This window comes from Pteropus vampyrus, unplaced genomic scaffold, assembly GCF_000151845.1.
Source record: "Pteropus vampyrus isolate Shadow unplaced genomic scaffold, Pvam_2.0 Scaffold4, whole genome shotgun sequence".
In the NCBI taxonomy this organism is placed as follows: domain Eukaryota; kingdom Metazoa; phylum Chordata; class Mammalia; order Chiroptera; family Pteropodidae; genus Pteropus; species Pteropus vampyrus.
In genome coordinates this window covers 4,742,451-4,758,762 of record NW_011888785.1, presented here as the reverse complement: position 1 = coordinate 4,758,762, position 16,312 = coordinate 4,742,451, and the positions used below count along the sequence as shown (strand labels likewise).

The 16,312-nt window shown below is 35.1% G+C and overlaps 1 protein-coding gene across 1 annotated transcript in view; it reads right to left on the bottom strand.

Moving 5' to 3' along the window:
- MEOX2 (mesenchyme homeobox 2) overlaps positions 1 to 7,112 on the bottom strand; it is a 64,799-nt gene extending 57,687 nt beyond the window's left edge. Inside the window, exon 1 of the mRNA XM_011362899.1 lies at positions 6,319 to 7,112. Coding sequence (XP_011361201.1) covers positions 6,319 to 6,832 — 514 coding nt within the window. The 5' untranslated portion in view covers positions 6,833 to 7,112. The remainder of the gene's footprint in view (positions 1 to 6,318) is intronic.
- Between the last annotated feature and the right edge of the window lie 9,200 nt (positions 7,113 to 16,312).

The window sequence follows — 16,312 nt, the reverse complement described above, 5'->3', positions numbered from 1 at the left end:
ATAAATATAGCTTATCTAAGCTTCGCAAAACATATCTAAAACATCTTAGAAAGAAAGCTTATGAAACAAATAATGATATTTAAATACATTTGAAACATTTGCATTGAATTTATTCTATGAAATTTTGAGGAGAAACAATTTTTCAATTTAAATCTTTAATCAAAATGCTAACGTTACCACTACGAGTATTACCTTGTAAACTCACATTTGCAGTACAAGTAAAAACTCCAAGGATGCAAAAATTAAGTCACCAAAATACACAAATATTTAGAATATTCACTTTTTTAAAAAATGCTAACTTTTAAAAGTAATATAGCAATATCATATAAGCTAAAGATCTGATTTATTGATTTTACATCTATATAAAGAGAGCAAAGTGATTATTTTTGAATAAATTTTCCTCTAGCTCATAAAAACCCTTTTCAAAAATGTATATGTGTAATATAGATTTTACCTGATTATTGTTGTTCATATGCACATGTAAGAGACCAAAGAACATATCATAAAATATTTTCAGAATCTAGTGAAAACCAATATTCCAATACACAGTATCAAATTTACAGACAGAAACATGTATAAATTCAGAAATACCATATTGCTATAGAAAATGTAACATCATAAATGAAGGCTTTATGAATAATGGGTTACTTTTTCATTGTACATTTAAAATGTCAAATATAGAAGAAAAATAATAATTGACCCATTCAGTCACATTTGAATGTATATTCTTAACGAGTAACTTTTTGTTAATTTAGTAATAAATATATTAAAGGCTTTACAGAGAAATACTCTGAAATACATTCTTGATTATTTTGTATCATAAAATACTATCTAACACAACTTTCTTAAAGTGACAATAAATCCACTACACTTTTGCAATGTCAGTGGAAAACCATTAGAGAAAAGGACATTGGATTTAAATTAATTCTGCCTCAGCATAAGTAATGCAAACTAAAGGCCCAAATAACCCTTACCATTGTTTATCTCCATTTAACTCCATAAGAGAAATAAAACATCCTGCAAGGTTTTCTCCAGTTGGATTTTAAACCACACTGATGACTATTTAGGAGTAGTGTAGAGAGTCACAACTAACTTTTCTTTATTGTATTACTCCATGTCTACTTGAGGGTTTCAGTTGAATACAGCTATTCCAAGAAATAGTTATAAGAACATCATAACAAAAGCAGGAAAAATGTTAGTGCTTCATCTTCTTTACGACCTTAACAAAAAGCTTATTATTGATAACTAAACCTTATGAATAGCTAAATCATATAATACAGAGAAATAAGCTGTGGCAATAAAACTTGCTTTGTTGCTTAAATATGTTAAATAGAAATATATCATACCTACCTCGATTTCTAATTTGTGGACTTTGGTCTCGGTTTGTGTTTCAACTCCCCTTCCCCCCAACCTTTTTTTTTAAACCATTGAAATCAGTTACCAATACCATAATCCAGGAAATGTAATTTAACTGGCCACTCAAGAATTAATCCTTCTGATTTTATGATTACAGTGGGGGAGGGGGTAATGCTACTCATGATAGTCTCACTTCATATGCTAATATAGTTGCTTCACAAAATATTTTATTATTATAAAAACATTTTGGAAAAAATACAGATAATTTGAGAGAGATAAGTCATCCAGATCTTGAACTCAACAACTACTAATTAAGAAATTCCTGTGCATATTTTATTTTCTAATATTTTTCCATCCTTAGCATTTATCATTCATAGATGTTTGTAACCATTGTAGTAATGCTTGGGAAAGAGACACGCTCTGAAATTTTAAAAAATAAATTACTGAAGTGAACACAGTCTAAAATTAAAATATACTGCTGTATTTTATTGGTTTTCCTTATTTGAAATGAAAATCTAAATAGCCCTCACATCTTTGTTGTGTGTTTCTGGCTGCCATTTTTAATATAGTAAATGAATAAAATTGGCGCCATTACCAGGCCAAGTATATGTAATAGATTTATATGTAGGGGCTTCCTACATAATTCAGCTGTCTCTCAAATAAAAAAGTTAATTCTAAGAAATATGGAATTAGTCTCCCAAATTTCCCTGAATCTAAGAGGAGGGGTTGACCCCTTTTCCTATTTCATTTTGTTTAAAATGAATTTCTAGACAACTTAGTTCACAACAAATATTGTAAGTTACTATAAATTCCAACGCTGTGATGAAGGGTCTATGTTTTTAAACACAGGGAAACCGCAATAGTGCTTAAAATATAAATTTTAAATTTTTTAGTTAAGAGCTTACACTTTCCAACATAATGGTTTCCATTGATAATTACTTTAAACAAATATTAAAATTTTAAATATTTAGTACTGTGCTTTTAACTCAAATAAGTTTTAGAGGTGCTATGCCTTGTATTTAATGATTTTCTTTTCCAAATAAACTATAAATAAAAATATTTACACAGAACTTGAAACTATTCCTATTTTTATTTGCAGTTTTCTTCTCATTCATTGCTGACTTTCAACAATAAAGCACCTAAATTCTAAAAATACTGCAGCTCTTGACTTTTGAGTATAATCATTTGAGAACACTTACATAGGTCAATGATACTTAGAAATTTTGGGGGGGGGGTCAGGTCACCATTTAAAAATGTTAAGAACCTAAAATTAATCCACCACTCCAAAAAAAATACTGAAAATTGTATTTTTTATTTTGTAAATTTGAGACATTTTATTTGTTTAATATTCTCCTATAATAACCAAGGTCTTATAGACTTTTTCAAATTCTAAAGCAAAAACCATAATCCAGTAACATAGAGATAAATAATAAAGTGACTTTTTCCTTTCAGAAAGTGTAATGACTAAAATATCTAGAAAAATTACATAATATCAGAGTTAATGTGGGTAAGACATTACTTTCTATTTAACTTCCAGCTTATTAATGTCATTCTTGTCATTCTACATAGCTAGGCATATAGACAGACATAATTTGACAATAAATATTTTATGATCTTGTAGCTATAAATAAAATATTTACAATTTTACAAGAATCTAATGATTCAAAACCTTGTAAAACTCACATCCCCAAATCACTCCATTTAAATATAATTTTTATTTTTTATAAAATATGTGCATATATTCATTCGATTAATTTGAATAGAAAATAGGTACATATTTATACTTTATATTACGTACATAAAAGTTAAAGTTAGATGGATTAATCTATTTTAGCTACTTAACTGAAAGAGGGCATTTTATATTACTACATTACTTGGTGAACAATCAAATGTAATTGAAGTCAAGTAATTCATCCTATTTATAGACTTTTTTTCAGAATCACCTGCTTTGTATAGATTGTTTTAAGTACAGTTGTAAAGTTTCGATTTTTAAGAGTTCCTTTGAAGATGTGGCAGATGTTGGCTCTGCCAGTAACACTGGAAAGCATAGCAAGTTCAAAGTTGCAAAAATGTTTAACACACATAAAAAATAACAGTGTGCTTTTCTATTAAACTTAGTTATTTTCAATTGTCAATAAACTATAATGGTAGCATAAAGTTCATAAATATTTGTTTCTAGATCCTTAAGCCTCTTAAGTTTGTAAATGTGTATGGGGAGGGGAAATGCATGTAAATGCACACTAGAAAATGTTACATATTGTAGTTTTAGCATCATTACCTTGGATAAAATTGGGGTTGTTTTTCAATATTTTTTAGTGCTTAAAACTCTATTAATTTTCCACACGGTCATGCACACGTACATATACACATACAATCTAGGTATTAGATGCTGAGATATAGAATTTTGGTTCCGACTTTGCCCTGGATTTATGTGCTACATTTACTCTGAACTATAAACACGTAGTAATTATAAACTGCCGAACAAAATGTAAATGGTCTCTATGACACATGACGTGACTTTCATTTAATACAATTTTAAAATTTCAAGAGTTCAGAAATTAATTTTATTTCTTGGAAATATTGAAATATTAAAACTGTGCAAAAGCAAAGAGATATATGTGTTAACATATTAGAGTTATAGTGATTTTCTGTATTGCTTAATTTCTGCTAGATCAAGATGCTCTTATAATATTATAATATAAAATAGCTATGAACATAAATTATGGAACACTGAATGTAATATCATCACAAAACATACTTAAGTTAAATCTGCCTAAAGATCCAACAAATATTAATTGACTCGAATAGTGAAATTGGTAAATTTTATTTGCAATGAGTATATATATATTTAACTAGAAACTATTGTGATATTTCCTTTTAGTTAGCCAAAATGTATTTCAAAATATCCCATCAAAGAAAACACTCATTCTAACTCCCCAATGATTCTATCCTTGGTGATGACTAATTGTATTTCCTACTTAAGATGTAATCTATTAACACTTTATGTAGCTGATGCAAACTTTTGTGTTTGTTTGTCTTCCAGTACTCTAAATATTAGCTTCAACATGTAAAAATAAACTTATTTTGTTACATAGTTCTTTATTACCAAAGGAGAGTAGAACTATTAATATAATCAATTTTCTTAAGAAAGTTGTTTTTAAAATAACTTAAGCAAACCAATTCTTGGATCCTGCCTTCTCTATTTCCTTGCAACCAAAATAACATGTGTCTATATGAAAATCCAGTTTGCCCTAAGAAACTTAGGTGCAGTGCTTTAGTTCAGGAAGAATAAGGAACAATCCATCGCAAAGATTTCTCATTGTAGAAAAATGAATAGTAAGAGCTTCTGGTAATTACAAAAGTGTGCTGACTAATCCGAACTAGGATCTGTTTCCAAAAAATAGTTTTATTGATATCAAATGCTGAGTCTCTGAAAGGGTCATTGCATTCTCAAATTGACTTCTTTTCTAAGGAAGATGTAAACCTTGCTATGATTAACCTTTAACTCTGTCTTAAAAGTTTCACTTATGCTTAGTAACAACTATTAAAAATGAGTGATACTGCTGGTAACTTCCTTAGATATAAACTAATTTGCGATCCAGCATTAAAAGTTCACCCCTGACCTTGGAAAGTAAAAGTTAAATTTCCCATAACTAATGCTAAAGAACAATCGATAAGCATTGCTGCAAAGGAACATGAAATATGTGGCTCAATCATTGTCATTTATGTGGGATCATACCTAAAGCATTATGAAGGGTAAATATTTTGCCAATCCTTCAAACCAATATCTGGAATTACCTCCAAGGACTGTTAAACCAATTCCGCAAATGTAGAACATACGTAAATATTATACTAAACAAATGACATCTCCCAAAAAGATGGAACGCAGTTTGCGCTATTGCTACAGACAAAAACTCACATCTCCCTTAATCAATTGTAAAGCATCTTTTAACAATTTCAGAATGATACAGATAGGAAAGGGCATTGAGGAGTTGCCTGGAAAACTTTAGTTTCTCTGGATTGCTACCATTTACTTGGCAGATTGTGCCTTCAAGCATCCGCTTTCAGTCACATTCCCCTTTGCGTGGCTACTCAATTTATCCCCATGTAGATGAGCGCCTCCTGTGCTCACCCTCGCATACCAGCCTCAGAGAGAGAGCAAACCAGCGCTCCTGGGGTTGCTGTTTGTTTCCCAGTACTCGTTTCCGATAAATCTCAATTGGAGGATATTACTTTCCACTTTTGAAATTCAAATTCTCTCTTTAGGTTAGTACCACACCAATACAACTACTGTTGACTCGTCTTTCCTCAAGAGTCATGTATTTATTTACAATTCTCTGACACATTCCTTAAAATTCTCTAAATTCCTAGATTATGTCTTCTTTCCCAAGAAAAGGAAATTCTAGCATTTGGAATAGGGTGCTATTTAAAGAACTCTGAAATCAGAATTAAAAAAAAAAAAACTAAAACTTTTTTTTCTCATACGCTCTGCCAAGTTCCATTGCAAGTTCCAAATATTGTGCAATAATTTGGAAATCCAGTTAACGATGGGAAAAATCGAGCCACTCAGAGTCGGAAACTTGCAAGGGAAAAAGTCAAGGAGCGGAGTCCGCACGCACGCCCAGCGAATGCTGCATCCTAGGGTGCACTCCCCTCCCCATTGCTCAAATGGAAGGTCACGCTTCGCAATCGATTTCACATACTGTCACTTGTCCTTTTTTTTCTCGATCCTCTGGTAAACTAGTTTGAACCTTGGAGAGCTTAGTGCTGTTGGCTACAGTGTTCCGCTCCGAGAAACACGTGTCCCCAAATAACAGGATCGAAGTAGCCCCGCGGAATTTCGCGGCGGGGAGCCAGAAAGGGCAAGACATGTACTGTCTTCCCTGCCGCCTCACTATAACGAGAGAATCTTCCCAGACATCTCTCCGCCCCTTTCGCCCATGGTGCCCGGCGCGCCCTTACCTGAGCTGTCGCTTTTCCTCTTGCCGCCACTTCTCTTCTCCACCTCCGCTGGTGACAGCGCCTGGCGGCCGTAGTCCCCCGGCGCGCACGCGGCCCCGGTCGGGGTGCTGGAGCCCAAGCTGGAAGAGTTGGAACACAGGACCGGAGGGCTGCTCCCCATCTCCGGGGGCCCCCCGGAGTCCGGCTGGAGGCAGAGGCTGTGCCGAGCAGCGCTCGGGGGGGAGGACATCTGCGGGAGGTGCCAGTTGGTTTGCAGAGCTTGGTGCTGCTGCTGCTGGTGGTGATGGTGATGGTGGTGGTGGTGGTGGTGATGCCCCCTGTGATGCTGGCTGGCAAACATGCCCTCCTCGTTGGGGTATCCCGCGATTATGCAAGACGAGGAAGAAGTGGAGAGCTCGGGGTAGGACATATGGTCAGATCTTCCATGGAGGGCGAGAGAGGACTGGGAGAACGGGTGCAAGCCTTGCGCGGTGGCGTGAGGGCTGCGCAGGCAGCCAAAGAGCGGGTGTTCCATAGCATGCAAGTCTCGGGGTCCAGCCAGAAGACTTCACGATGGTTCCAAACGCCACCACCTTCTGTCACTTTTCACTGGAAAGTGTGTGACTTTTCCCCCTCCCAAAGCAATAGCCGCCCGTGTTTGTGCAGAGCTCAGATAATCCTGGTCTTGAGCCCTAGTGGCCAGTCTCCTTTACATATAAACACTCTGACCTGGAGGAGCTTCCCTCGGAGCTACTCAGATGTCAAGAGTAGGAGAGGTTGAAGCCAAAAGAAGGTGGTCCCAGAGAACTGCTTTCAGGGGGAAACGGCTCTGAGAGGTTATAAATAGCGTGTAATGTGAGCCGGGGGCTGGCTTAGGAGCCCAGCGCTGACCACATGCAAACTCCCTCCAAAACTCCCGCTCAGTCTGCGCCACGCGCTCCCAGTTCCACTTCCTAACCCGCTGGACGCATGCAGTGCGTCCACGCCCGCCCGCCCCTGTCAGCCGCCAGCACTGCAAGCGGCGCGCCCCGCGCCTAAACCCGAACCAGGGCAGCCAGCTGCTCTCCAGTCCCAGCGCAGGCGGCTGAGGCGCGCGGCGGCGCACGCCAGCCCCAACCCTGTACCCCAGCCAGAGCCCGCTCGCTTCTCTCAGTAAAGGTTTTCTTGTCAGTGTCACTTTGGGCACTGACACCTGCAGGAAAGCTAGGGGTGCTCCTCGCTCTTGAGGAGCACGAAAAGAACAGTAGGGTTAAAGGAAAAGATCAGAGCTAGTTTTGCTTCGCATCTCTTCGGGCCCTGGGCGCAGTGGCGCGCCTTAGCTTTTTGCAGCTGGTGTCTGTGGAAGAGTTGTTAATGAGTTCGGACATCAGTCCAAGGTGGCAGAGGTGTGCCCCGCGGAAGGAAAATGGCCATTCTGGGTGCGGAAAGGAAAGAGACCCGTTTGTGAGTGAGGGGGTGTGAAGGGAAGAAAACAGGAAGCAGTGACAGTTGCATTTGCCTAGGCCCTGGCATCCTCACCTGCGGTGCCAGGTGGGGGTCTCTTTTCCCCTGCTTTCCTCAAATTTACTCTCCTCTGCTTTCCTGGTCCCAGTAAATTTCCTAGTCACTAGTCCGCCAAGAACTTTTCCTGGGTCAGGAAAATTCGAAGCTCTTTCGTATCACTCACATGTGTATATGTTGCCCGCACATTTCCAGTCTTTTTCCCCAGGAGCCAGCCCACGTTCCCTCGTTTTTCCTCCAGGAATCCATTCACCTTCTCCAGCTCAAAAAATGAATCAGCTAATAGCACTCCTTGCCCCTCCCCCGCCTCGGCCGTGGTTCCATTTACTGAGAAACATTACACTTTGATATCCCTCAAAGTTCACTAAACCTGGGTGCTTCATATCTCCGTGGTTTATCTTGCATCATAGAAAATGAGTTAGAAAACTTGCCACCAGCGAATTAGTGCTAGCTACAGCTGGACTTAGATTCTGCCACTTGTTCGAGGGGCGACATTGTCTGCTGGGGGCAGAGTCGTTTACACAAGACAAGCAAAGCCTAATGAGCTGCAGGAACAGTGAGTCCTGCCTGGGATATGTCGCATCAAAAGATATAGGCGCTCACCTATCCCACCCAGGACCCCAAATGTGCCACCAGCAGCGTCGCCCCGTTATTTTCATGGTCTCACGTGTCCAGAGGATGGGGACCAGGTCTTTGAAGTTGTTAATGGAATTAATGGGGACGGCAAACTAGGCCAGCCATCTGGTTTGAGTTAGGACAAAAATATTGATTAATCTTTAAGAAGCTCCCCTAAGGCAAAACCTTTTCCCTTGCCCAGTTCCTCAGGCTTTCAGCCTATCTCCCTTTTCTTTTAAGTGATACTGCAGAATAGTGGCTTCCCAATAAACCTTTACATCCGTGTGAAAATTCGAATTGTTTTCCATTGCTTAGAGGTGAGATGGGGTGGGATGATCAGGAATTCTGAGATTTGTAAGTGCTGCTTTCTTTAACGGAAATTGAGCCCTATTTTGAGGGAAATTAGTTTTGCAGACTTCTTTTCAAAAAAAAAAAAAAAAAAGCTAAAACTTTTGTTCACCAGCTGCTCAGCTTTTCAGTCTGGGTCTGAGCTGGAACCTGCTACAAGCGTTTGACGGTAAGACTTTCTTTGCTGATATTTTGGGAATCTAATATTGTTTTAGACTTCGAAAAGAGAAGTTCTTCAGGTTGTACGTTTCTAAAGGTTTTAAGGACTCACAGGGTGGCGTCCGGGGCTTAGATCTTAAGAATGTTTCTTCCTGCCACTCCCCATGCCCTTGGCTCTTTAAGGATAAAAAAGGAGGGGGTATATTCTTCTAATATCGTTGGAATATTTTTTGAATTTTCATTGTGTTTATGGTTTCAATATGTGCCATAATATTAAAAAGTTGAAGTACAAAGGGCGACACTAAACTTTCCAAACTCAGATAGCTCCTCTAAGGAATCTGGGTGAAAGCATTAAAGGCTTTATCCAAAGAGAAATTTAGGCAATCACCTCCATAAACAGTAACCAGAAATATTTACATAATATAATGCTGTCTACTAAAAGCATTGTGGAAGATGTCAGACAAGACTAACTAAAGATACACTTGATCTGCAGAAATCAATATAAAAAACATCCATAAAAGTCCTTTTGGTTTGCATTATAATGGTTTAGAGAAAGCAAGCAATTGAAAAGTGAATGGATTTGAATTTAACCAGTATGTTGCAGGTAACTAGCAACTAGCAAAAGCACACAAACTTTTCATCTCCAGAAGCTGCCACTTTTCCTTGAACCTGCCCGGTGACTTTGCTGGCTTTTTTCTCACTCACTGTGTCAGATGTTAACAACATGTCCAGAAATTTCTGTACAACATGCCTCAGTCATTCAGCCTCTGGAAATGTGGGACTAGTAGTCTGGGGGAAAAAAATTAGAAAAGGCTAGAAGAACAATTAAAGAGCTAACAGGAATAGTCTTTTTAATTGAAAACTCAAAATTTATAATATCAGTAAAATGAATGAAGTCCAGATTTCTAACAGAAAGTTAGAAATAATAAAAGGAAATTGTTATTTTTAAGAAAAAAAGGATGATTTAAAAAAGAAAGAGCTAAGATAGAGGCCTTGATACATTCCAGAATTAAATATGAGTTTTTTCTCTGAATTTCTAAATATATATTAATCATTCCATAAGTTTTCATTTTTTTATTTATTAGACTATTTGGAATATAGTAAAATATTGATTTTTATTTTATATTCCATAGAGAATTTTTTTGAAAAATATAATGACAGGAGGAAAAATCCCTAGCATTTCCTATGATAGTTACTTTAGTGTCCACATCAACAAAATCCAATGTTGAAAGTTGTCTTTTACCTCTAATGGCTAACTATATCATGAAGAATAGTAAAAATCACAACATTTATTATAGAATTTATAGAGCACTTATTCTAAACTATATATAATATTTATCTTATATATAGTACATACAATGTACTTGAATTTTCCTAAAAAATATTCTACTAATACCTGTATTTTATGAAAAGTTTGATATCAAGCCATGCATTGAAACAAAAGATTGAATATCTGAAAAATGTAAACTGTTCAACTTTTGTAGGAAACATAATCAAAATTATTTTAAATATATGCTCTTTAAATTTGATAAACGTGTATATCTCTTATTTCTTCTGCTTGAATGAAATGATATTCAGTAGTAAAGCAAAGATATTTTAAAATTAAAACTATTTTATTTTAAGGGGACTAGAATTTAAGCAATCTGAAAAATATATGTTTAAATTTTAAAAATCATGAATCTTTTGTTCATGAGGTATGACAGGAATAAAAATACTCAAAATTAAATATGATCGTTAGCTACAGATATTATAAACTTTATTTTGCATTTTGCTTGCTAGATAAATTTTCCTTGGTAACATACAGTCATAATATATGAATTTAAGTATGGAAAATTAAATTGAAACTGGAATTTGTCTGTGAAGGTTATGTTGAAGTTTGAAATATTTTTTCTGCTATATTTCTCAAAGCAATAAGATATTTTTCAGTTGGTTCTTATAAAATAAAGAATTTTGAAAATATTAAAATGCGCTAAATAGTAATTTATGTGATTTATGATGCACTTTATTTTTAAAAAACAAGGACTTGACTTTCTTCAGGAATTACGCATTATAATATTTGAGAAGCAATTTTGCTATGGCTAATGCAGGCTATTTAGTGATTCTGCATTCTTTTACTGATTTTTCAAATACGTTACTATTTTTACATAACACTAATTGTTGTTTTCACAATAAAAATTGTTACGTTTCTACATAACTAGAAGAAATGAATTCTTAAACATTACTTTTGAAATGCATAAAATAGTATCCAACATACTTTGTTTTTCTAGTTTCCAACTCTTCCTACATTTAGATTTATGATTTCTTTCAGAAATTGGTGGTTTTCTTCAATTCAAGTACCATATAGTAAATAATTTTCAGAAGACCATCATGAAATATAGATTATGATTGATTTAATTAAAATCAAAATATAGGCACTCCTCCAAAATTCCAGTTGCTTTCCACATACATTTTATGAAATTCTGGTTATTTGAATATGGGGAGTGGGGAGTGTTAAAATAAGGAAGACATTGACTACTTCTTAAATTTCAAAAACTTCTAACTGAATTTCCTTTTGTTCACCTATTTTAAATCCAAAATTATTCAACAGTTTCTTTATAATGATGGACATGGAGAATAATCCAATTCCTATGTTTTCATTTGCATTCACCTTGTATGTCATTTTTATCGATAAATGTATGTATGCATTTCAATTTTTTACAGTTGAAAATTAATTGCTTTACATATCTGACTATAAAATGTACAGACACACCACTGCAAGACAATTCTATAATGAAATGCTATATATTATATTGTATATTCTATACCATCAAACTCCTGAGCACTAAATTTTTATCTACAATTTAAAGGAAATAAACCATTTATTTCTCTCATGTCATAAAAAGAAATGCTATACTTTTTAGTGGATTGAATTTAGAACAAGTTCATAAATCTCAGAGAACAAAAATTCAATCGAAACTAAAGACGGGAATTATAGGTAAAACCTTAGTCTTCTGTTTTTAGTTTTCCAACTTGGAGAGTTTAATATGACTAATGTAATTTTGGCACTATGAAAGATTATTCTTACATGTTTTTATTTTTGTGCTTCATCAATTTATAGCATGTTTTATTCTTAGTTTTTTTTTTAAATTCTATTTTGAGGCCAGGTTTATGATTTGAATCACTAAAAACCTCTGTGTTTTAGCTGTGTTGGTATAACTCTTTCAAAATATTTAATTGCACACTTTACTTTTATATGACTCAGATTCAGCAAAGAAACACCAGCTGCCTTTGATGTTAACATTTTTGTTTATAGGACAAAGGGAAAATTTTGTATATTTGTATATCAAACAAAATGCAAAGTTAACGTCAAATCATTATCTCTCATAACAAAATATTTTTAAGAGTTTAATATTAGTTCCTTGATTCGGTTTAGATTTGTAAAAGGTTTTTAGAAGTGACATGGAGTATTTCTATACAAGACAAGAGCCATATGAAAATGGATTAAAATAAGGATAAAAATGATTAAATGACAACTATCTGCTTATATCTCAGTTGACCTAAGAAATCAGAAGGATAATAAGAGGCCAGAATAGGCCAAGGGAAAACCAGAATGTGTTCAACAGGTTAAAAGACAGAGCAATAATATAAGCTTAAATTTATGAGAAATTATTATAAATTTGATAATATAAATATCTGATTCATAAGCCACACGCACTTATGATAATGTTAAAAATATCCCAGGTGCCTGTTTTCGTTTAATTGGAATTTTTTTTAAAATAAGTAATCAGGTTTATTTTATATACATTATGGCATGTGTATTTTTCATAAAAGTAATAATAACAAAATACTGATCTTTTGAAACTGTCTTAAGTAATCACACACACATAATGCAAAACTTAGGTAAAGATATGATCAATGCTTTGAGCATGTGCAAGCTACTGAATATCTGAAGTTCTGAGAAATTATTGCCTTCTTGTCTTACAAATCTGTAACCTGAAACTAATTGTAGTCAATAGTTTTTCTAAATTCTATTTATTTTTAGAGAATGATTTCTGCTAAGTTGGATAATAGGACATAGAAAGAGAATAAGCCAGTGTTCAACAGTTTTCAGTAGCTGAGAAGAAAAAAAAAACGTATTGGGTCAACTGCACCTTATTGCTCTTCAAAGTACAAGGGAATTCCAGTAGAATCAAACACTAACTGGAACTCAGAAGGAATATTAGCTCTAAGCCCAAGGGCCCAGGATAAGACAATTCCTCACATCATCAGCTAACGGTCCTTTTCACCAACAAAGAGACCTGTGATCAAAAGAAAGTATTTCTCTGTACTACAAAAGAGTATGTAAATACTATGATGAAACTTCTTCCACACTAAGAGAGGCTACAGAAGATTCTTTCTCATCTACTTGGCATATTTATTTTGCATGACCCTTGCCTTATAACCTTAGAATTGTAGGAACTAACTTGGTCCAATTCCATGTTTCTAACAACTGATTCTTGAGGGCATAAATAACTAATGGAAAGGAGAACATGACTTAAAAAGTCAAAAAAATATTGGAATATGTTATGATAAAATAAAGTGAAACTTACTACTAGTCTTGAATGTGAGCTGCATGAGTAATGGGAAACCTGACGGTTTTTCTCCTCTAATTTAGAGCATCTGTAGTAACCTGCAGCAGCATTTCTGTAAGGAACTTATTAAAATGATTATGTGTGCTGGTTATAGTGAGATTAATATTTCTATGAAGACATACTCAAACCAATTTAAAAAATTTGACCCATAAACAAATACTATAACACCTCTACTTATTGCAAAAAAAACTTTAAAAATATTTTCCTCATATAGTAAGTAGAGAGAAATAAGAATAGCACAATTATGACTTTCTAGGATAATCGTAACATTTGTTTCTGTAACAGTGATCACCTGTGGACCAGCAGTACCTGTCAGGAACTTATGAGATACTTGAATTTCTCCAAGTTTTGATTTTAGTCAAATCTAGTATCCTACATTGTGCTGTTAATAATGGAATTTGATCAGAGTAAAAAGCTGAGTCCTTTTGTATTTTTAGGATCAGATTTTCCATAGCACGCGGCATATCATCATCTGATAGACCCTGCCAATGCAGATGGCTTAGGCCCAAGTCGCATCCCTTGGAATTGTTCTTATAGGTCCAAAGATAGGCACATATTATAAATTTAAAAAATATTTTAAACTCTCCACTATTGCATGTACAGTGACAAAACTGAGTATCTTTTTAAAAGGTATAAAGAAGCACATAGAAGCTCTTAAATGTTACACATTGCAAATCTGAGATTGTTGAATTAGACATTAGTAATATTAAAGATTTGCCAATCCATGTGTGGTTCTGGTATGTAAACATCATTTTTCATAATTGGTTAGCAGGTGTTAAATCATTATCATCTGGAATTTGTGACCAAATATGACATAGTCATGGCTAAAACAACAACAACAAAAAAGTAGATTAGATTCCTTGCACTGTACTAGCAATTCTGGTGATCAAAATTTTCTAAATCCTAACTTCAGGTTAAAAATTCCCACGTGGTCTCCCTTTAAACTCCATCATTGCCCACTGAATTGCTCAAGTCAGAAGTAGGAACCCAGCCCCTCCCTCCTTATCCCCACATATGCAATCAATTATCAAGTAGAGTTTCCCAATTACATCTCTTTAATATTCATTAACACCATTCTTCTCTCCATCACCAGGGTCATTATACTGGGGCCTCACCCTTCTTGCTTGGATTACAGAGGAAGCCTCATGGTATTCCACTTGCCCGGGGCATTGCAACATCTCTAGAGGCAGTGAGGGAGAAGTGGTTTGAATCTTAGCTCTGTCACTTCCTAATTCTGTGAGCGCATTCATGTGTTAATTCAAAACCAATATTATAATGAATAAATTCAACAGTGTTGTGAGTGTGCCTAACACAATGCCTAACATAAGCTCAATAAAAGTAAAATAAATTTGTTACGTCTAGAGCTGCCCTGTCAAACACAACCCCATGTGGCTATTGAGCATTTGAAATGTAGCTAATCCAAATTAAGATGTGCTGTAAGATTAAAATCCACATCAGATAGCAAAGACTTCATGTGGAATTATTAGGCTTTTATATAGATTGCATGTCAAAATGATTATTGTATAATTGAGGTAAACAAAGTGTGTTAAAATTCATTTTCTTTCATTTTACTTTTTAATGTAGATACTAGAACATTTTAAATTACATTTGTGACTTGCATTATATTTCTGCATCGATCTTGAGGATGTCATTTAACTTTTTCTCTTGTATTCCTCCCCTCGCAAATAGGTTCTAAATTACATATATATGTGTCAAAATGATGTAGGATCTGAAATATCTCTGTAAGCTGATCCTCTTGACCTCATGGTTAAGAGCTTCACAATGTGGTACCACACCTGGAAACCTCCAGAACAAGACCTCAAGGAAACACAGGAAATTCCTGGAGCGGCAAAACATCCTATTTGAAGACATTCAGTTACTCCTCTGTGTATCAGGAGCATCGTCATTAATTAACTGTTGATATGCTTGAAAGAGTTCATTTAGCAGCAGCCTTTGCAAAGAAAGAAGAGCCATGTGTATTATTCATGATGAAGTAGTCAGTGTTGTCATAGTGAATTAATAACCTCTATATCTTATTGCTTGGCAAAGTTCAGTTCATATTTTTGCAAATTTTGATGATACAAGATGGTTGTGTCTCCAGACAACAACTGGTCTTGTGAATTAGTCATCTCAACAAGTTTCTCCAAAATATCACAGCAGGGGAAAAAAGAGGTGGAAGGTCACATACTTGGTCTTTAGACTTTGATGCAGAGGTAATACATGCCATCTCTACTCATAGTTTGTAGGCCAGAACAAAGCCTGATATACTGTTTGGTGAGCAGTAAATGTTTCTGCCATGGCAGGCTTTGGTGGACTTCAAATTTGTTCCTTATTCACCCACTAAACTATGTATCCCTTGAGTCTTCATGTTGTCTTATGTTGGTGTTTTCTATCACAGTGTCTGTCACAGAGTAAGTAATCAATAAATATACTTAACAGAGCACTTAGATCTGCAAGTTTCACTTTATCATTACATGCTAGTTCCCACATAACTGCCATATCACATGAGGAAAGTGTAACTGCAACATACCTGAAAAGAAAAATTAATCGTTAGGATGCCCAGCCTACCTTCAGTTTTGTTTTGTTTTGTTTGGGGCTTTTTTGCTCTAGAGCAGAGATTCATTCCCAACTGTCATTGCAATTAGAATAACAATTGTGTCCACGTGTAATGACAGTGGTTGAAATTCTTTGGGAAATTTGCCTTTAAGTTGGGACACCAATCTCTGTGTAAATTAGGTTCATTCTTTGTCAGATGTTATATTTTATTTTCAATTAATTCTGTC